Source organism: Ursus maritimus, unplaced genomic scaffold, assembly GCF_017311325.1.
Source record: "Ursus maritimus isolate PB19 unplaced genomic scaffold, ASM1731132v1 scaffold_26, whole genome shotgun sequence".
Lineage (NCBI taxonomy): Eukaryota > Metazoa > Chordata > Mammalia > Carnivora > Ursidae > Ursus > Ursus maritimus.
This window is the reverse complement of record NW_024425119.1, coordinates 10,743,701-10,764,864: the sequence shown is the minus strand read 5'-3', so window position 1 is coordinate 10,764,864 and position 21,164 is coordinate 10,743,701. Positions and strand designations below refer to the sequence as shown.

The window sequence follows — 21,164 nt, the reverse complement described above, 5'->3', positions numbered from 1 at the left end:
AATTAAAACAAACTACAGTGGTATAGACCAATGTGAATGAAATTTATGAAAATAATATGAAATGAGAAAAGAGCAAGGCACAAAAGTTCTTGTATATCATTATACTTTCTTACAAACCTTAATATTTAAAAACAAAATAAATAGTAATCTTTCAGAAGATACATAAAGAGACAATAAAAGTACATGTAAAATTTGTCAAAGGGTGTTTGTAATGGGTTTTAGTGACACTGTTTGAGAGAGGTATGAAGATGAGACGAAATAAAGTATAAAAGTAGATAAATGTAATAGTTAAGGTGTTAGCTACAATTTTGGGTGGTTAACAAATTGGCTAAATAAATAAGAAAAATAAAAGTTCTGAGAGCAAAGTTGAGAGTGTTTCAGGAATGAAGTATTTTGAACAACCTTATGCTATCCGCAATCTAAGAGTTAGAAAAACAATGCTGTTACAAAAAAATAAGAAGAATAAAGGACAGGAAATTTCTTGGGAGAGGTGACTTGAGATGAGCATATGCAAGAGAAGGGAACCATGAGAAGGAAAATGTTGAGGGTTCAAGAGGATTCAATATAATAGAAGGAGATCGGGATCACCAAAGATTCAATAGGGGATGAAATCCAGACCAGGGGTGAGAGTTTCAGTCTTGCTCAGTGAGAAGCAACTTTTTTTAAAGGATAGATTGAGGAATACCTGTGTATTTATAGGAGGTGAAGCAGGATTTTGAGAGGAACACATGGTGTTCGCTGGTGACTGTTTCCATGTGAAATAACAGATGAGGCCATCTCCTGAGAGGGAGGGTCAGGGAGGTATTCTGGAGAATTTAGGAAAAGTATAAATACTTGAAATTGCTGTTGAATTGAGAAAAGGATGAGATTCAATAACCACACTGTGTAATGCTGAGGTGAAATAGTGATGAGAAGCGTTAGGTGTTGGTCAGCATTGAACTGTATGGGTACGGTTTTGTGGTTTTAGGTCATCTGACTTTCAGAAGCCTTGTAGAGATGAGATGGTGAATGCCAAGAGTGTCCAGGGTTGGTGACTTTTGTATGTTTTTTTCTTTCTTTTTATTTTTTAAGGAGCCTCACACCCAACATGGGGTTTTACCTAAGACCCTGAGATCGAGAGTCACATGCTCTACGCACTGAGCCAGCACATGTCCCAGTGAAGTTGGCTATTTTTAGATGTGCATAAAGAGTATGTTGTAAGTTTCTTGGAGGTCCTGCCAACATTAGTTCTGTACCATGTGTCCTTGGACAGACAGCAAGGGAAGGACAAGGGAATAGATTAGTCACAAGAACTTGTAGTAGTTAGGTATCAGAGGTCCTTACATTTTTAAAGATTTTATTTATTTATTTGAGAGAGAGATAACAACAGAGCACAAATGGGGAGGTGAGGGAGAAGCAGGCTCACCACTGAGCAGGGAGCCAGATGTGGGGCTCCATCCCAGGACCCTGGGATCATGACCTGAGCCAAGGGCAGACTAACTGACAGAGCCACTCAGGCATCCCTAGGTATCAGAGGTCTTAACATGTCTTGTTTTTTTTTAAAAAAAATTTACTTATTTTAGAGGAAGAGAGAGAGAACGAGAGCACTTGTGCAGGGGGAAGGACAGAAGGAAAACTAGCAAACAGACTCCATGCCATGTGTGGTGCTGGTGGTGGGACTCCAACCCAGGACCTTGAGATCATGACCTGAGCTGAAACCAAGAGTTGAAGGCTTAACTGACTGAGCCACTCAGGTGCTCCTTCATGTGTCTTTTTAATTCAGAACCAGTATATAAACATTGAAATGGATGGCTGAATTGAAGCAATAGTCATATTTATTGCAACTGACTACATTAAGAGACTGTGCAGTGGATATTGTTGGTTTTGTACCAGTAGCCATTGAATTTGATTGAAGGATGGATGGGTCCTAGCAGATTTGGAAATTAACGTTCTCAGTTGTGTAACAAATCCTTAAAGGATTTTTCTTTTAATGTTCACACACTGAAAGAGCCATATACTTCATGTTTTCACATTTTTTCTTTGTGAGTTTTGGGGAGATATTGTTATTTCTCTTAGAGTATGTTAACTTTCCTTTTGCATATTAGAAGGAGACACCTGAGCTCTTACTCCGTGCACATTCAATGAATCAATTATAAGTTTATTCTAGAGGGGAACCAAATCCCTGTATTTAGCTTTTCATGAAAATACTAAATGTGAAATAATATCCTGAATACTCAATTTCACCAACTTTGAAATCTTCATTTGAAGTGTAGATGGCATAGATACTAGTAATATATTTGATTTCCTGTTTATATTTTCTATTTTATAATAAGTTAATTACTGTTTTACATACTTAACAAATAATAGGTATCAAGTTATAGTTTTATTTAAAAATATGTTTTATGTTCTGACACTTTATAGTATTTTATCCTAACATTTCGTCTGATGGTACTTTCATTTGGTCAACAGCATTCACCAAGTAGTTTAGAATTAGAGTAAGCGATTATAATAAAGTGACCTATTAAAGGCATTCATGACCTTAATTTTCTAATATGGGTTGAAGTTTTTCAGAGGTGTCCTGGAAACACAATGCAACATATGAAAGACATAAAGGACAAAAATGCTTCCTTTGCAGAAGTTGTAGATAACTCAGTTTTACTACTTATTCCAGGTATGTACTGAATACTTACACTGTTAGTTACAGATGTGTGGTTTTTTTCATGGAATTATCTCCTTCTGTTCCTTTTCAATATATAATTTTAAAACTTTACATTGTATTTTGTCAGGTCCTTTAATTTTGCTCAACCTTTTAAAATCAAATCCATTTTATTATAGGTCATTGAACTCTTGACTTTCACAAAGTCATGTTGATTTGATTATTTGAGTAATTTATCCTCACGAATGAATTTTCCCCAATATAGATGCCTTGGAATTAATACCATCCTTGTATTTTCCATTGGTGGATTTCTCCTAGAAGCGAGACCTGCTCCATATTGCTGCAGTTTATTTGCCCTTGAGAAGCCAAGGTTTCTTAGTGCAATGGTCTGATGTCTGTCAGAAACAGTCCCTGGCTTCACAATTTGGCCAAAGAGCTATTCCCAATATTAGACTTTTGGGATACAGAAATACCACTTATTGTTTTGGTCATCAATCTGAACTAAGCAATGAAATATATAGAAGGTGCAGGTCTCTAAGTGTTCTTGTGGTTGAAGATCGTGTTGGATTTTGTTTTCAAGATAAAGGATATACCATACTTCAAGAAAAATTATACTGCTGTGGAAAAAGCTGTTACTATTTTTCAAAGGAAGAGAAGACTTGGGAGAGGAGTCAGGAGTCATGCCAAGACCAGCGTTCTAGTCTCATTAAGATTGATAATAAAGAGGAGCAGGTATGACTACTTTATAAAACTTGAGTAAATGGTTTACAAGAAGTTCCTATATTTTGAGTTAGGGTAATTCCTTACACTTTCATCCAGTATTATTTGGCCACTTTGTGTTGAAGGACTTGCTAACTGGTCTAGATTGCTCTGCAGAAGAGACACATATGTAACAGAGACCTAGAAGAACCACTCTTTTAAACCAAGAGAAATGACTCTGCTGTGTGTGCCATGGACTGATTTTCAGTCCTTTCATTGTATGTGTTTGTCTTCGAATTTAGTATACATCAGGCAGTTCAGTTTTTAGTTTCTCAGGGCTAATATAGGGTAAATGAAATACTGCCTTCAGTGGTATGAGCATTCTGAAAGAGTCATTTTCTCATTGTACTGAATTCTGTTCAGTATTTGGGAGGGATCACACTTCTAAGGGAAAATGAGTCTCTCACTTTCATGGCTATGGGAAAAAGGATGTAAAGTCAAGAGGCTGAATACAGCAGGAATGGTTCTCTAAAAATGAATTTTTCTTTTACTTATCAAGAATGACAGAGGAAGCACCTCTCTTCTAGAAGAGACATTTAGATCTCATTGGCCATTCCTTTTAGAATTTGGGAATATTAAGTCAACAGATTGGATTTTGTAGCTTTTCTTCTAATGATTCCATTCAGGTCCTGAATTCCAGTTACACTGTTTAGTGCTAGCAATGTTCTTTCTATTAGTGTCTAGTGAAGGAAAACTTAAAAATCTCATGTTAAAAAAACAAACAAACAACAACATTCAAGGGTGTCTGGTTTGCTCACTTGTTCAGTAGTGTGTGTGATTCTTGATCTTGGAGTTGTGAGTTCAAGCCCCATGTTGGGTGTAGAGCTTACTTGAAAAAAAAAAAAAAAAGAAAGAAAGGAAACATATGTTTTCTTGTTTCTGAAATTCTTATTAAAATAACAATATGCCTTTCTTCTCCTACTGATCATCCTAGTTCTTATGTTCCATAGATGAGAGAAACCATATGATAATTGGCTTTCTCTGAGAAAGGGATAAAGAAAGGGGGGTTCAGTAGGGGGAATGAAGCATGAGAGACTATGGACTCTGAGAAACAAACTGAGGGCTTCAGAGGGGAGGGGGTGTGGGATAGGCTGGTGGTGGTTAGTAAGGAAGGCATGTATTGTATAGTGCACTGGGTGTTATACGCAACTAATGAATCATCGAACTTTACATGAAAAACCAGGGATGTACTGTATGGTGACTAACATAATGTAATAAAAAATATTATAATTAAAAAAAATAAACAAATAAATACGACCTCCCCCCAAAAAACAATATGAATGAATCACTCTTAACTATAAGAAACAGATAAACTAAATAATAACATATGGAGTCAAATAAATTTTAAAAATATAGGTATATTTTATGAGTACCTTGATTAATATAAATCTCAGTTGCTATCAATCAATTCCTCAATAATTTGAATTTTCTTCTCTCAGAAATTAAATTTATTTGTCATCCATATTTCCCCTGTAATTTCCAATTCAGTTTTCTTCGGTTTTAGTCCTGCCATTGAAGTTTCTAGGCTTCAGAGTTTCACTGAAATGTCATATACTTGTTATCTTTTTATTTCCATGAACTAATCTAGAGCCTTTGAAGTTCCACGAGGCTTTTGTCATGGGTTAGAACAAAGCTGAGTTTCATAGTCTCTCGCCTCATTTGGTGACAGCCTCGCTGTCAGGATCTAAACTGGAATACTGATGCGCTATACAAACCCTGCGACAGTCTTTGCTGTAGGAGAGCATTAATCTTACACTAATGGTTTAGGATTTTAATCTTTTTTGCTTTATCTAGCCCAAGAGTATAATGAAAGCAGTGCCTTAAATCCATTGATACTGGAAACTGAGATTGGCCTTTATGTATTTATGTATACTCCTAAATATAAGAAAAATATGTGAATGAAGGAATCAATGAACATTGAATTTTAGTGTTTCTTTGGAGACCTAGAAAAGATATAGTTTCATGATGCTTATATAATATCACCCATTTTACCTACTCTAAAAGATGCACTATTAAGGTTTTTTTCTATACAACTTAATTACAGTGAAAAAATATTGGAGTGTGTGTTTGTATGTGTGTGTGTGTTGAGAGACAGAGTGAGAGAGAGAGGGAGAGAGGGGATTAGATTACATTGTTTTTAGGAAGGAACATTAATTTGTTTCTTCATATTTGCATCCATAGGAGACATTTGAAGTGAATAAAATATGTCGATTGGAATAATGATTACAAATACTTTATGGTTCTTTATGTTAAAAATATTTTTGACACTGCATGCATTATTCAGCGCACAAAATCCTCAAACAGTCAATATGATTCTCACTGTATCATAAACAAAATACTCAAAGAAGTTTTATTTGCTTCAGTGTACATAGCCAATAAATGACATAAGCTGTTTTAACGCCTGTGGACATAGTTTCTTCATTTTCACTGTTGTATAACATTCCACAACTTGGGTACACTTCATCCATTCTCTAGATGATGGGAAATTGGTTTTTATCCAGATTTTGTTATGAATAGTCCTTCATTAAACATTCTTAGACATGTCTCTGTGCCAAATTGTTCCATGTGTCCTCTTTTCTCTTTATCACAAATCTTCCTAGGAATGGAATCATTGGGAAATGGGATTTGTACAAGTTCAATTTTATATGAGAATTCCAAATTATATTTCAATATGATTTAACAACACTTTTAAAGTATTTTTGATCTCTACCATCCCACGAACTTGCTGTGGTTATTTTTACTTTCTGCCAATTGAGTAGTTGTAAAATTTATCCCTGTGGCTTTGTTTTGCATTTGCCTGATCTGGTGAGCTTGGCTCTTTCTATATTTATTGGCTATATGCTTTATTTATTTGAAATATGTTCTCATGTTTTGTCTATTTTTTCTTATTAGATCATTTTGGTTTCTTATTGATTTATAGAAATGCGTATTTATTCTATAAATTATTACAGAGGTCTCCAGATTTGAAACCTGCCTTTCTACATTTTTAAAATGTCTTATGATGAAGACAATTTCTAGGTTTCATGCATTTGCATTTACCCATCTACATTATGTGGAGATTTTTTTTTAAGTCCATCATGTGCTTTGTTGATATTTTTCATCCAGTCACAAGGACTTGAGTGATTCATTCATTGAAGACTTTCCATTTTAATTTCATCTCTGCACCATGTAGAAATTAGCCTGCCTCTTCCATTTATCACAGTGGCATTTGAAGATAAAAGTGCCCAGTATTTTAGGAGTCCTTTGCAGATGAGGTGTTTTCATTGATGGTATGAGTAATATCAGTAATTTTACTTTTCCCACAGAACTTCATTCAGTCAAAAATAAAACACAATTATTGGATTGGATTATATAAAATAGGAGCTAAGCATCCCTGGAAGTGGCTGGATGGCACACTCCCATCTCAGACGGTGTAAGTCTTCATGTCCCAGTTTTCATTCCCTTTCCTGCTCAGGAAATCCTGCTAGATTATAGGTCATGAAGAGGAAAGGATCCTTGGGGACTTAGGGAATATCTTGAATCCCATTTGCTCTTACTTCTCAGATAGGCAACCAAATGCAAATCTCAGGCTTTAAATAGATCCAAAGAGCATTATTTATTCCCATGTTCTTTAATATAGAGTGTCCTTCCAAACACAATAAAGTGACATTTTGTTGTTGTATCTTTTTCTTGTATGTTCTATGATACTAGCATGTTTGCTGGTATGGTTGCAGGAAATGGTAAAAATATAATGAGGAAAGAAAAGTTGTATCTAAACCCAGCTTTCTGTCAGTGCGACTTATATGTGTTTATTCGGTATCATTCAAGAACTAAGAAGAAAAGAGCTTTTTTCCAATAAATCATTTAGTAATCTTGTATGTCTAATGTGGCCACTACTTAGTGTCTTTCATGTTATTATTTCACACAAGTCCACATAATTTCTGGTAGTCCTGTCTCATTAGTAAATCCCATAGATTTATTGGTTTGATGTCCAGGAAACTAGTTTAGAAAATGAAGAAAAATGAACTGTTATAACTAAATCTAAATAACATGAGGGACAGTATGAGAGACATGGGCTATTTAACATGCTTTTTGTTGTTTGCCTGTAATGTGCCAGGCACGTCTAGCCATTGAAGCTACAGAGATGAATAAAACATGCCACAGTATCCTCCCCTTATGGATATTACATCCTAATGCAGGCATGATAGTGCTGGTGGGGATAAGCGAGGACAAACTAAATATGCCAAGTAAATTATATGGCACATTCGAAGAAGATAAATGCTACGGAGTGTTGTGATGTCTCTCACTTTTTTCTAAATCATAATTTTTTTTGTATGAAGGTAAGAGGAAGAGACGTCACTGTTTTAACTGGGGTGGTCAAGGACAGCGTCCTTGAGAAATGACGTTTGTATAGTATTTTGAATAAGCAAGCCCTTTGGATTACCTGATGGGACAGCATCCTAGCAGTAGAAAGAGCTGGTGTAAAGACTTTGACGTAGGAGTGTATTTAGCATGCTTGAGGAAATAGGAAGAAGGCCTGCAAGGCAAGACCAAAGTGAAAAAGGGGAAGAGCAGTAATTCGGGGAGGTAATGATGGTGAAAGCATATGGGACATCAGAATAGTGTAAGAACTTGGATTTTTTCATGACGGCAAAGAGTAGATATTAGAGGGTTTTGAGCAGAAGAGTGACAAAAGCAGGCTTCCTGTTGTAGAGACTCCCTCTGGACAATCTGTTCAGATTAGATGGTGTGTGTTCCTTGGTGCGGTGGGGAGTGTGAAGTAAAAGCTGGGATGCAGGAGACCAAGAGTCTTTTGGATTCATCCAGCTGAGATGTGGTGCCTTGATGAAGATGGTAGGGTTGGTGCTGGTGCAATGTGGTCAGATTCCACACTTCTTTCAAAGATGTATGAGAGGGAAAAAAATGTGTGAGAGAGACTGACAATTCAGGGATGTTTCCAAGGTTTTGGGGTCAGTAATTGTAAGAATGATGTAGTCATTAATGTTAATAGGGCATATTTGGAATTCAGTTTTAGATCCAAGTTTAATAAATCTATTAACCAGTTAGCTACAATTGGGAATGGTGATACATGATTAAGAAGTTCAAGTGAGAGATCTGTGTTAAGAATGTAAATGTTGTATGTGCATTGAAATAATTTCACATATGTTTTAAATTCGTGATATCACCTGAGAAATGACTTTCTAAAATAAATATATTCTCTGCTGCAGGAATTTCCAACAGAGTTTACCGGATATAAAATGTGGATACCTCGAGTCATCAAATATTTTTAGTGCTGATTGTAGTAGACGCTTTCGTTACATTTGTGAAAAGGAGTTCATTGGCCCTGATAATTAAAAGAATTATTGTCATCAAAGTTTTAATATTTTCATTCTTTAATAGGTATTAGGAAAAAACTTAGGATATTCCCTGAAATTAGTCAATTATGCTTGATTTATGAAAGATTATGATCTTTCAAACATCCTTCAGCAAGCATAAAAAATATTTTTTTATTTTATTTATTTTTTTATTATATTATGTTAGTCACCATACAGTACATCCCTGGTTTTTGATGTAAAGTTCGATGATTCATTAGTTGCGTGTATTGTTATAAATAAAAAATTATACATCCAAAAAATAAACATATTGTTTTGGAAGTTCAAGAACCAGTCCATCAAAGAATGTGAAAACAAATTCATTTTGATCGAGTATAAAATTTTGTATTTTAAAAAATAATTAATGGATCTTGATATACATTCACATTGTTCAAAATATAAGAGATACGAAATAATGAACAATTTCTCTTAATCTATCTCATCCCCTATTTACCAAGTTCCCTTCTCAGAGGTGAACAGGTAATAGTTTAAATAGTATTCGGACATATTTTAGAAAGTGCAACCATATACATGCTATCTTCTAAACATAATGGTACATAACTACAGACAATAGTATTGCTTCTTTAGGTTTTTGTTTAAAAATATAGCATTTAGTTTGTTCCACATCAGTACATAAGGAGCTGCATCAGTGTTTGTAAGCAGCTGAAAATGCTTCATTAAGTGGGTGAACCAAAATTTATTTACCAGTTTTCTTTCCAATGAATATTTAGGTGTGCCCCAGAATTTTTATAATTGCAGAAAAATGCTAAAATGATTAGCACTCAATACAGTATAATTTGCCGTAGAGCATGTATATATAAGGTAAATCTCTAGCAGTGAAATTTTTCTGTCAAAGGCGTGTCTATTAAATTTTAATAATGTAATATTTCAGTAGAGGTTGTACACCTGTCATCTCCACACAGCAGCATTCAAGAATTCCCGCTTCCTCACTTCTTTACCACCACAGTGTGCTATTGATCTGTTTGATTTTGCCAGTAAAAGCTTCACTAGTAAAAGGGTTTTCTTGTGTCATTTAAATGTACATTTGTCTATTACTTGTGCAGATGAACATCTCTTTATGGTGTTTCCTTTTATTGAAACTCTTTGTCCAGGGGTGCCTGGGTGGCTCAGCTGGTTAAGCATCTAACTCTTTATTTCAGCTCAGGTCATGATCTCTGTGTCATGAGATTGAGCCCTGTGTTGGGCTCCCCACTGAGCTTGGAGTTTGCTTGAGTTTTTTTCTCTCTTTCCCTCTGCCCTCTTCCCCTGCCCCACCTCACTCACCTGCAAGTTCTCTCTCCCTCAAAACAACAACAACAACAACAAGAAACTATCTGGGGGCACCTGGGTGGCTTAGTGGGGTAAGCAACTGCCTTTCACTCAGGTCATGATCCCAGGGTTCTGGGATCCAGCCCTGAGCCTAGCTTCCTGCTCAGCTTAGAGCCTGTTTCTCCCTTTCCCTCTGCTGCTCCCCCTGCATGTGCTCTCATGCTCTCTTTCTCTTTGTCAAATAAATACATTAAATCTTAAACAAACAAAAAACCAAACAATTATTTTTTGTGGAATAATAGACAAACCTAATTTTGAGCAAAAGAAACCAGACACAAAATAGTTCATCCTATAAAATTCCATTTATTTCTAAGTTTCAACACCAGGTAAATCTATTCTCTGCTCTTAGAAACTAGGACAGAAGTCCCTGCCATGTGGATTTATTCCTTTAGGGAACAATAATGATAAATGAATAATATTTAACATGATGCAGAGTTAATCTTGGAAAGGAACAATGTCCAAGGGGCATTTTTCAGGTGCTGATAAGACTGGGTGTAGTAACCTGGGTGCTGGTTACATGGATGTTATAGTTACTCCTTCGGCTGCCAGAAGTACCACAACCCGGGTGTCTTTGAACAACATCTACTTATTTTTTCATAGTTCTGGTGGCTGGCAGTTTAAAATGAAATTGGCAGGGCCAAGTTCTGTTTGAGACTCTTTACTCTGAGTAAATGCTTCTTTGCCTCTTCCCAGCTTTTGGTGGTTGTGGACAATCCTTGGTGTTTCTTGGCTTGTCTGTATCACTCCCATCTTTGTCATCTCATGGCATTCTTCCTCTGTGTCACTGTTCAAATTATCCCTCTCTTTATTAGGAGACTTATTTGATGATAAGCCCCCCCCCCAATGACCTCATTTTAACTTAATTACATTTTTAAAAACCCTATTTCAAAATAAGGTCATAGTTACAGGTCATGGGAATTAGAATTTTTTACCATTGTTTCTTGTGCTTTTGGTGTCATATCTAAAAAATATTGTTACCAAGACCAGTGTCAGGAGGTTTTACTCTATGTCTTCTTCATGGAGTTTCATGGTTTCAAGTTTTATGTTTATGTCTTTAATTCATTTTGAGTTAATTTTTGTGAATAGTTTAAGATGAGGGTCCAATTTCACTATTGTGGACATGGTTATCTAGTTTTCCCAACACCAATAATTGAAGAGACCATCCTTTAACCATTGAGTTTTCTTGGCGTATTTGTCAAATGTTAGTTGGCCATATATGCATGGGTCTATTTCTGAACTCTTGATTCTGTTCCATTAGTCTGTCTATTTTTATGCCAGTACCATCCTGTTTTGGTTACTATAGCCTTTAGTATAGTTTAAAATCAGAAACTGGAATGCCTCTAGTTTTCTGTTCACTGTTAGGGTTGCTTTGGCTATTCAAGGTCTTTTGTGGTTTCACACAAGTTTTAGGATTATCTTCTCTCAGTGAATAATGCCACAGGAATTTTGATAGGGATTGCATTGCATCTCACCATGGTTTCTTGTTGTTGTTGTATGTTTCCATTGTAACCTGGGTGGTGCCTGCCTGGGTGGTGCAGTCTATTAGGCAACTGACTCTTGATTTCAGCTTGGGTCATGATCTTGGGGTCATGAGACCAAGCCCCAAATCAGGCTCTATGCTCAGCAGGGAGTCTACTTAGGACTCTCACTCTCTCTCTGCTACTCCTCCTTGTGTCTCTCAGTATTTCTCTCTGTCTTTAATTAATTAATTAATTAATTAATCTTAAAAACAAAACAGACAAGAAAACAAGGATCTCCTGTTAGCTTATTGGTGTATTTTTCAGCAAAAACTTTTCTGGCCAGAAAATTTTAGGAAGATACTCAAATAGACGACAGAAAAAAATTGTCAAAGAAAAATAATCTATCTGACAAAGTTTTCCTTTGGAAATGAGAGAGAAATAGACATTCCCCCATACAAACCATAGCTAAGGGAGTTCATCACCACCAGACCTCACTTGCAGAGAAATCAGACAGAATCTCAGTAAAGAAATAGATGTCTTGAACAACACTCTAAACCAATTACACCTAACTGACATTTAGAGAATACTCCAGCTACAAAGAATACATATTTTTCTCAATTGCATATAGAATATTCTCCAAGATGACAGATAGAATGTCAAGGGATGATTTGTAGTTGAAACAATCTTGAAAAAGAAGAACATAGTTGAAGACCTTATATTTTCTCATTTGAAAACTTCTTACAAAGTTACAATTATCAAAATACAGACCTTCCTGAACTTATGATAAGTATGTCCTTATAAACTGCATGTGAGTTGAAAATACTGTAATTTGAAAATGTATTTTTTAAAAAATTTTATTTATTTATTTGACAGAGAGAGAGAGAGAGCACAAGTAGGGAAANNNNTGGGCAGAAGGAGAGGGTGTGGGAGAGTCAGGCTCCCAGCTGAGCAGGGAGCCCAAAGTGGGGCTCGATCCCAGGACCTGGGAATCATGACCTGAGACGAAGGCAGAGATTTAACCCACTAAGCCACCCAGGTGTCCCTGAAAATGTATTTAATATACCTAGCCTACTGAAAACAAAGCTTAGACTAGCCTACTTTAAACATGCTTACAAAACTTGCATTAGCCTACAGTTAGGCAAAATCATCTGACACAAAACCTCTATTGTAATAAAATACTGTATATGTCATGTAATTTATTAAATACTTTCTTGAAAGTGAAAAGTAAAAATAGAATGATTGTATGGGTACTAAATACTTGTATCTGCATCAGTTGTTTAACTTTGTGATCACACAGCTTTCTGGGAGGTGTGCCTCCCTGCCACTGCCCAGCATTATGTGATCAGGGTACCAATATTGTTTGCCTGGGAAAAGGTAAAAATTCAAAATTCAGAGTGTGATTTCTACTGAATGCATATCACTTTTTCACCATCATAAATTCAAAAAATTGCATGTTAACCCATCATTGGTGGACCCATTGTAAGTTCAGTTCTGTCTCTAGGATGGTACTGGCATAAAGACCGACATACATGCCAATGTATTAGAATAGAGAGCCCAGAAATAAACCTTTGCATATATCATCAAATGATCGTTTTTTTTTTTTTTTCTAGAAAGACAGGAGATAGAGAGAGAGAGGGAGAGAGGGAGAGAGAGAGGGTCCATTCAGGGAAAGGGCAGAGAAAGAGTAAGAGAGTGAGAGAGTGAATCCCAAGCAGGCTCCACCCCCAACATAGAGTCCAATATGGGCCTTGATCACACCACCCTGAAATCTTAAGCCCACCCAAAATCAAAAGTCCCATGCCCAACTGCCTGAGCCACTCAGGTGTCCATGGTCAAATGATTTTTAACAAGAGCGCCAAGACCACGATGGAGAAAAGGGCAGTCTCTTCAACAAGTAGTGCTAGAAAAACTGGATATTCACAACAAAAAATGAAATTTGATGCTTACCTTATACTATATACAAAATGAACTGAAAATGGATCAGAGCACTAAATGTAAGACATGCCATTATAAAAAGTCATAGGAGAAAATCTTCATGACACTGGATTGGGCAATGATTTCTTGTGTAAGACCCAAAACACAGACAACAAGAGTTAAAACAAACTAATTGGACTACAACAAAACTGAAAAAACTCTCTGCATCAAAAGATACCACCAACAGAATGGAAAGGCAACTTACAGAATGGAGAGGGTGGCAAGTTATACAACTGGATGTATCTGATACATCCAGAATATATGGAGCACTCCTACAACTCAACAAGAACAATGGAAATAAAGAACAGGATTAAAAAATAGTCAGAGAACTTGAATAGACACTTCTTGAGGGAATATATACAAATGCCCAACAGGTGCCTGCGTGGTTCAGTGGGTTAAGCATCTGCCTTTGGCTCAGGTCATGATCTCTGGGTTCTGGGTTAGAGTTCTGTGTTGGGATCCCTGCTCAGCGGGAAGTCTGTTCCTCCCTCTCCCTCTGTCCCTCCCCACCATGCATGTTGTCTCTCAAATAAATGAATAAAATCTTTAAAAGAATTTAAAAACCCACAAAAACTTCCAAAAAACAAATGCCCAACAGGGACATGAAAAGATGCTCAAACTACTAATCATTGGGAAAATGAAAGTCAAAGCTATAGTTAAGATATCACCACACAGGAGGGAGTTAAGATGGCGGAGGAGTAGGGGACCCCTTTTTCAGCCGGTCCTCCGAGTCGAGCTGGATAGGTACCAGACCAGCCTAAACAACCATGGAACCAGCCTGAGACGCAGGAAGACGCATCTAGATCTCTACAAATGAACATCTCCAGCGCTGAGTATTGAGGTACGAAGCGGGGAGCCATGAAACCGTGCACAGATATCGGAAGATAAACGGAAGGGGGAGGGAGCCGCCGCGTTCAGGCACCGGGAAGCAGCAGCCACTTGCACATGGGAGCGGGCGGGCTCGTGGTCGGCACCCCGGGAAACAGCAGACTGAGACCGTGAGCCGGGTGCGCGCGCCACCAGGCATCTCGCGGAACACCGGAATCCCGGTGCGCTCTCGGGATCCAGACTGAGACCGGGAGCTTCCGGAGCGCGTGGGGCGGCTGGCGGCTGGCGGTGTTAGAAACACAAAGGACAGAGACGCGCTGGCCCTGGAAGTGAGGGCTAGGACGCCGGGTGTGGGGCGCACATCCCAGGACGCTGCAGGGTTGAGCAGCACCAACAGTAATGGAGTTAAAGTGGCCAGAACAATAGTAGAGAACGGGCCGCAATCCCTCTGTTCTGTGACAGAGGCTGAAATTCGGCCGCTGCTGCTCTGACTCTCAGAAGAGGCACAGCAAACCGCCAGGGAAAGCCGCCAGAGAACAAAAGCCTGGAAAAACCGGCTCAGGGAGTGCCCATCCCCATCCCCCCTCGCAGGGGACACGGAGACTCTACCCAAACAGGGTTGCCTGAGTATCGGCGCGGCAGGCCCCTCCCCCAGAAGGCAGGCTGAAAAATCAAGAAGCCCACAACCCGGGTGCCTGGGTGGCGCAGTCATTGAGCGCCTGCCTTCGGCTTAGGGCGTGATCCCGGCGTTCCGGAAAGGAGTCCCTCATCGGGCTCCTCCGCTGGGAGCCTGCTTCTTCCTCTCCCACTCCCCTGCTTCTGTTCCCTCTCTCGCTGGTTGGCTGCCACATAAATAAATAAATAAAATCTTTAAAGAAGAAGCCCACATCCCTAAGATCCCTATAAAACAAGGGGCACGGCCTGGGACCCAGTCAATAATTTGGGCTCTGGAAACCCCGCAACCTCTCTTCATCAGAATGACAAGAAGGAGAAGCCCCCCCCAGCAAAGAAAAGACAGTGATTCTGTGGCCTCTGCCACAGAAATAATGGATATGGATGTAACCAAATTATCAGAAATGGAATTCAGAGTAACGATGGTCAAAATGATGAGTAGAATTGAAAAAACTATTAACGAAAAGGTTACTGAGAATATAGAATCCCTAAGGACAGAAATGAGAGCGAATCTGACAGAAATTAAAAATTCTATGAGCCAAATGCAGGCAAAACTAGAGGCTCTGACGGCCAGGGTCGCAGAAGCAGAGGAACGGGTTAGTGAATTGGAGGATGGGTTAATAGAGGAAAAAATGAAAATAGAAGATGGTCTTAAAAAAATCCACGCCCACGAATGTAGGTTACGGGAGATTACTGACTCAATGAAACGATCCAATGTGAGAATCATCGGCATCCCCGAGGGGGTGGAGAAAAACAGAGGTCTAGAAGAGATATTTGAACAAATTGTAGCTGAAAACTTCCCTAATCTAGCAAGGGAAACAAACATTCGTGTCCAAGAGGCAGAGAGGACCCCTCCCAAGCTCAACCACGACAAACCTACGCCACGTCACGTCATAGTGCAATTCGCAAATATTAGATGCAAGGATACAGTATTGAAAGCGGCCAGGGCAAAGAAATTTCTCACGTACCAAGGCAAAAGCATCAGAATTACGTCAGACCTGTCTACACAGACCTGGAATGAGAGAAAGGGTTGGGGGAGCATATTTAAAGCTCTTTCAGAGAAAAACATGCAGCCAAGGATCCTTTATCCAGCAAGGCTGTCATTCAGAATTGATGGAGAAATAAAGACATTTCAGAATCGCCAGTCACTAACCAATTTTGTAACCACGAAACCAGCCCTACAGGAGATATTACGGGGGGTTCTATAAAAGTAAAAAGGCCCCAAGAGTGATACAGAACAGAAAGTCACAGCCAATACAAACAAAGACTTTACTGGCAACATGGCAACATTAAAATCATATCTCTCAGTAATCAGTCTTAATGTAAATGGTTTGAACCATCCCATAAAACGCCACAGGGTTGCAGATTGGATAAAAAGAAATGACCCATCCATTTGCTGTCTACAAGAGACTCATTTCGAACCCAAAGATGCATTCAGACTGAGAGTAAGGGGATGGAGTACCATCTTTCACGCAAATGGACCTCAAAAGAAAGCTGGGGTAGCAATTCTCATATCAGATAAATTGGATTTTAAACTACAGACTATAGTTAGAGATGCAGAAGGGCACTATATTATTCTTAAGGGAAGTATTCAACAAGTGGATATGACAATTATAAATATATATGCCCCCAACAGGGGAGCAGCAAGATACACAAGCCAACTCTTAACCAGAATAAAGAGACATATAAATAAAAATACATTAATAGTAGGGGACCTCAACACTCCACTCTCAGAAATAGACAGAACACCCTGGCAAAAACTAAGCAAAGAATCAAAGGCTTTGAATGCCATACTCGACGAGTTGGACCTCATAGATATATATAGAACACTACACCCCAGAACCAAAGAATACTCATTCTATTCTAATGCCCATGGAACATTCTCAAGAATAGACCATGTTCTGGGACACAAAACAGGTCTCAACCGATACCAAAAGATTGAAATTATCCCCTGCATATTCTCAGACCACAACGCTCTGAAATTGGAACTCAACCACAAGGAAAAATTTGGAAGAAACTCAAACACTTGGAGACTAAGAACCATCCTGCTCAGGAATGACTCGATAAACCAGGAAATCAAAAATCAAATTAAACAATTTATGGAGACCAATGAGAATGAAAATACAACAGTCCAAAACCTATGGGATACTGCAAAGGCAGTCCTAAGGGGGAAATACATAGCCATCCAAGCCTCACTCAAAAGAATAGAAAAATCTAAAATGCAGTTTTTATATTCTCACCTCAAGAAGCTGGAACAGCAACAGAGGGACAGGCCTAATCCACGCACGAGGAAGCAGTTGACCAAAATTAGAGCTGAAATCAATCAAGCAGAAACCAGAAGTACAGTAGAGCAGATCAACAGGACTAGAAGCTGGTTCTTTGAGAGAATCAATAAAATTGACAGACCACTGGCAAGACTTATCCAAAAGAAAAGAGAAAGGACCCAGATTATTAAAATTATGAATGAAAAAGGAGAGGTCACGACGAACACCATTGAAATTGGAAGGATTATTAGAAATTTTTATCAACAGCTATATGCCAATAAACTAAGCAATCTGGAAGAGATGGAATCCTTCCTGGAAACCTATAAACTACCAAGATTGAAACCGGAAGAAATTGATTCCTTAAACAGGCCAATTAATTATGAAGAAATTGAGTCAGTGATAAACAACCTTCCAAATAACAAAACTCCAGGCCCGGACGGTTTTCCTGGGGAATTCTACCAAACATTCAAAGAAGAAATAATACCTATTCTCCTAAAGCTATTTCAAAAAATAGAAACAGAAGGAAAGCTACCAAACTCATTCTATGAGGCCAATATTACCTTGATCCCCAAACCAGGCAAAGACCCCCTCAAAAAGGAGAATTACAGACCGATTTCCCTAATGAATATGGACGCCAAAATCCTCAACAAGATACTTGCTAATAGAATCCAACAGTACATTAAAAGGATTATCCATCACGATCAAGTGGGATTCATACCTGGGATGCAAGCGTGGTTCAATATTCGCAAATCAATCAGCGTGATACATCATATCAACAAGAAAAGACTCAGGAACCATATGATCCTCTCAATCGATGCCGAAAAAGCATTTGACAAAATACAGCATCCTTTCCTGATTAAAACCCTTCAGAGTGTAGGAATAGAAGGTACATTTCTCAATCTCATAAAAGCCATCTATGAAAAGCCTACTGCAAATATTATTCTCAATGGGGAAAAGCTGGAAGCCTTTCCCTTAAGATCAGGAACTCGACAAGGATGCCCACTCTCGCCACTATTATTCAACATAGTACTAGAAGTCCTTGCAACAGCAATCAGACGACAAAAAGGGATCAAAGGTATTCAAATTGGCAAAGAAGAAGTCAAAATGTCTCTCTTTGCAGATGACATGATACTCTATATGGAAAACCCAAAAGAAGCCACTCCCAAACTATTAGAAGTTATAGAGCAATTCAGTAACGTGGCGGGATACAAAATCAATGCTCAGAAATCAGTTGCATTTCTATACACGAATAACGAGACCGAAGAAAGAGAAATTAGGGAATCCATCCCATTTACAATAGCACCAAAAACCATACGTTACCTTGGAATTAACTTAACCAGAGACGTAAAGGACCTATATTCTAGAAACTATAAATCACTCTTGAAAGACATTGAGGAAGACATAAAAAGATGGAAAGATATTCCATGCTCATGGATTGGAAGAATTAACATAGTTAAAATGTCCATGCTACCCAGAGCAATCTACACTTTCAATGCTATCCCGATCAAAATACCGAGGACATTTTTCAAAGAACTGGAACAAATAGTCCTTAAATTTGTATGGAAACAGAAAAGGCCCCGAATCTCCAAGGAACTGTTGAAAAGGAAAAACAAAGCTGGGGGCATCACAATGCCGGATTTCGAGCTGTACTACAAAGCTGTGATCACAAAGACAGCATGGTACTGGCACAAAAACAGACACATAGACCAATGGAACAGAATAGAGAGCCCAGAAATGGACCCTCGGCTCTTTGGGCAACTAATATTTGATAAAGCAGGAAAAAACATCCGGTGGGAAAAAGACAGTCTCTTCAATAAATGGTGCTGGGAAAATTGGACAGCTACATGCAAAAGAATGAAACTTGACCACTCTCTCACACCATACACAAAAATAAACTCCAAATGGATGAAAGACCTCGATGTGAGACAGGAATCCATCAAAATTCTAGAGGAGAACATAGGCAGCAACCTCTACGACATCGGCCAAAGCAACCTTTTTCATGACACATCCCCAAAGGCAAGAGAAACAAAAGATAAAATGAATTTATGGGACTTCATCAAGATTAAAAGTTTCTGCACAGCCAAGGAAACAGTCAGAAAAACTAAGAGGCAGCCCACGGAATGGGAGAATATATTTGCAAATGACACTACAGATAAAGGACTGGTATCCAAGATCTACAAAGAACTTCTCAAACTCAATACACGAGAAACAAATAATCAAATCAAAAAATGGGCAGAAGATATGAACAGACACTTTTCCAATGAAGACATACAAATGGCTAACAGACACATGAAAAAATGTTCAAAATCATTAGCCATCAAGGAAATTCAAATCAAAACCACACTGAGATACCACCTTACGCCAGTTAGAATGGCAAAAATAGACAAGGCAAGAAACAACAATTGTTGGAGAGGATGTGGAGAAAGGGGATCCCTCCTACATTGTTGGTGGGAATGCAAGTTGGTACAGCCCCTCTGGAAAACAGTGTGGAGGTCCCTTAAAAAGTTAAAAATTGAGCTACCCTATGATCCAGCCATTGCACTCCTGGGTATTTACCCCAAAGATACAGACGTAGTGAAGAGAAGGGCCATATGTACCCCGATGTTCATAGCAGCAATGTCCACAATAGCTAAATCGTGGAAGGAGCCGAGATGTCCTTCAACAGATGACTGGATTAAGAAGTTGTGGTCCATATATACAATGGAATATTACTCAGCTATCAGAAAGAATGAGTTCTCAACATTTGCTACAACATGGACGGCACTGGAGGAGATAATGCTAAGTGAAATAAGTCAAGCAGAGAAAGACAACTATCATATGATTTCTCTCATCTATGGAACATAAGAACTAGGATGATCGGTAGGGGAAGAAAGGGATAAAGAAAGGGGGGGTAATCAGAAGGGGGAATGAAACATGAGAGACTATGGACTATGAGAAACAAACTGAGGACTTTAGAGGGGAGGGGGGTGGGGGAATGGATAGACCGGTGATGGGTAGTAAGGAGGGCACGTATTGCATGGTGCACTGGGTGTTATAAACAACTAATGAATCATCGAGCCTTACATCGGAAACCGGGGATGTACTGTATGGTGACTAACATAATATAATAAAAAAAATCATTAAAATTAAAAAAAAAAAAGATATCACCACACATTCATTAGGAGGCTGTTGATGAAACAAAGAAACAAAGAAAAAAATACCAGAGATGAGGGGGAAGGAGGGAAAATTTCAAGAAAGTGGTCAAAATGTACAAACTTCCATTTATAAAGCGAATAAGTATTAAGGATATATTAATATTAAGGATATATTATATTAATATACAAGATGATGACTATAGTTAACACTACTGTATTGTACAATTGAAAGTTGTTAAGACAGTAGGTCCAAATAATTCTCATCATATTGAAAAAAACCCATATGTTCAATTTTTCTTTTTCTTTTTTTTGTATCTGTATGAGATGATGGATGTTAACTAAACTTCTGAGGTAATCACTTCACAATATGTGAAAATGAAATCATTATTCTCTATAACTTAATCTTATAAACCTAAACTCAATGATTGCTCAATAAAACCAGAAAATCAGATAAACAAAATGGTGAACTGTGAATAAGTTCTGTTGCTTGCATCAATGTCAATTTCCTGATTTTATATTGTATCTATTTTTATGTACACTGTTATGCAAATATGTAAAACGTTAGATAAGATGGACTTTTGTGTAAACTTGGTGTAGGATACCCGAGATCTCTGTAGCATTTTTTCAGATTCCTGTGAGTCTGTAATTATTTCAAAACAAAAAGAAAAAAAAAATGGAAAAATACATTTGTAGTGTATATAACAAAAACAGCACTAAAAAGATGGCATTAAGATTTTACAAAACTTGTTTGAAAAAGG

The 21,164-nt window shown here is 38.0% G+C and overlaps 1 protein-coding gene across 1 annotated transcript; it reads left to right on the top strand.

Moving 5' to 3' along the window:
• The first annotated feature begins 2,560 nt into the window (after window positions 1-2,560).
• Window positions 2,561-8,742, top strand: LOC121105352 (C-type lectin domain family 12 member B-like). Its single transcript, XM_040641908.1, has 4 exons — window positions 2,561-2,650; window positions 3,216-3,367; window positions 6,700-6,806; window positions 8,602-8,742. The coding sequence occupies exons 1-4, from the start codon at window positions 2,569-2,571 to the stop codon at window positions 8,726-8,728; spliced, it is 468 nt and encodes a 155-aa protein (XP_040497842.1). The 5' UTR covers window positions 2,561-2,568; the 3' UTR covers window positions 8,729-8,742.
• The last annotated feature ends 12,422 nt before the right edge of the window (window positions 8,743-21,164 follow it).

Coding starts and splice junctions, on each gene's coding strand:
- LOC121105352 (XM_040641908.1), top strand. CDS start 2,569: ATGCAACATATGAAAGACATAAAGGACAAAAATGCTTCCTTTGCAGAA. Junction 2,651..3,215: donor AGTTTTACTACTTATTCCAG/GTATGTACTGAA, acceptor TTTGTTTTCAAG/ATAAAGGATATACCATACTT. Junction 6,807..8,601: donor ACACTCCCATCTCAGACGGT/GTAAGTCTTCAT, acceptor TCTCTGCTGCAG/GAATTTCCAACAGAGTTTAC.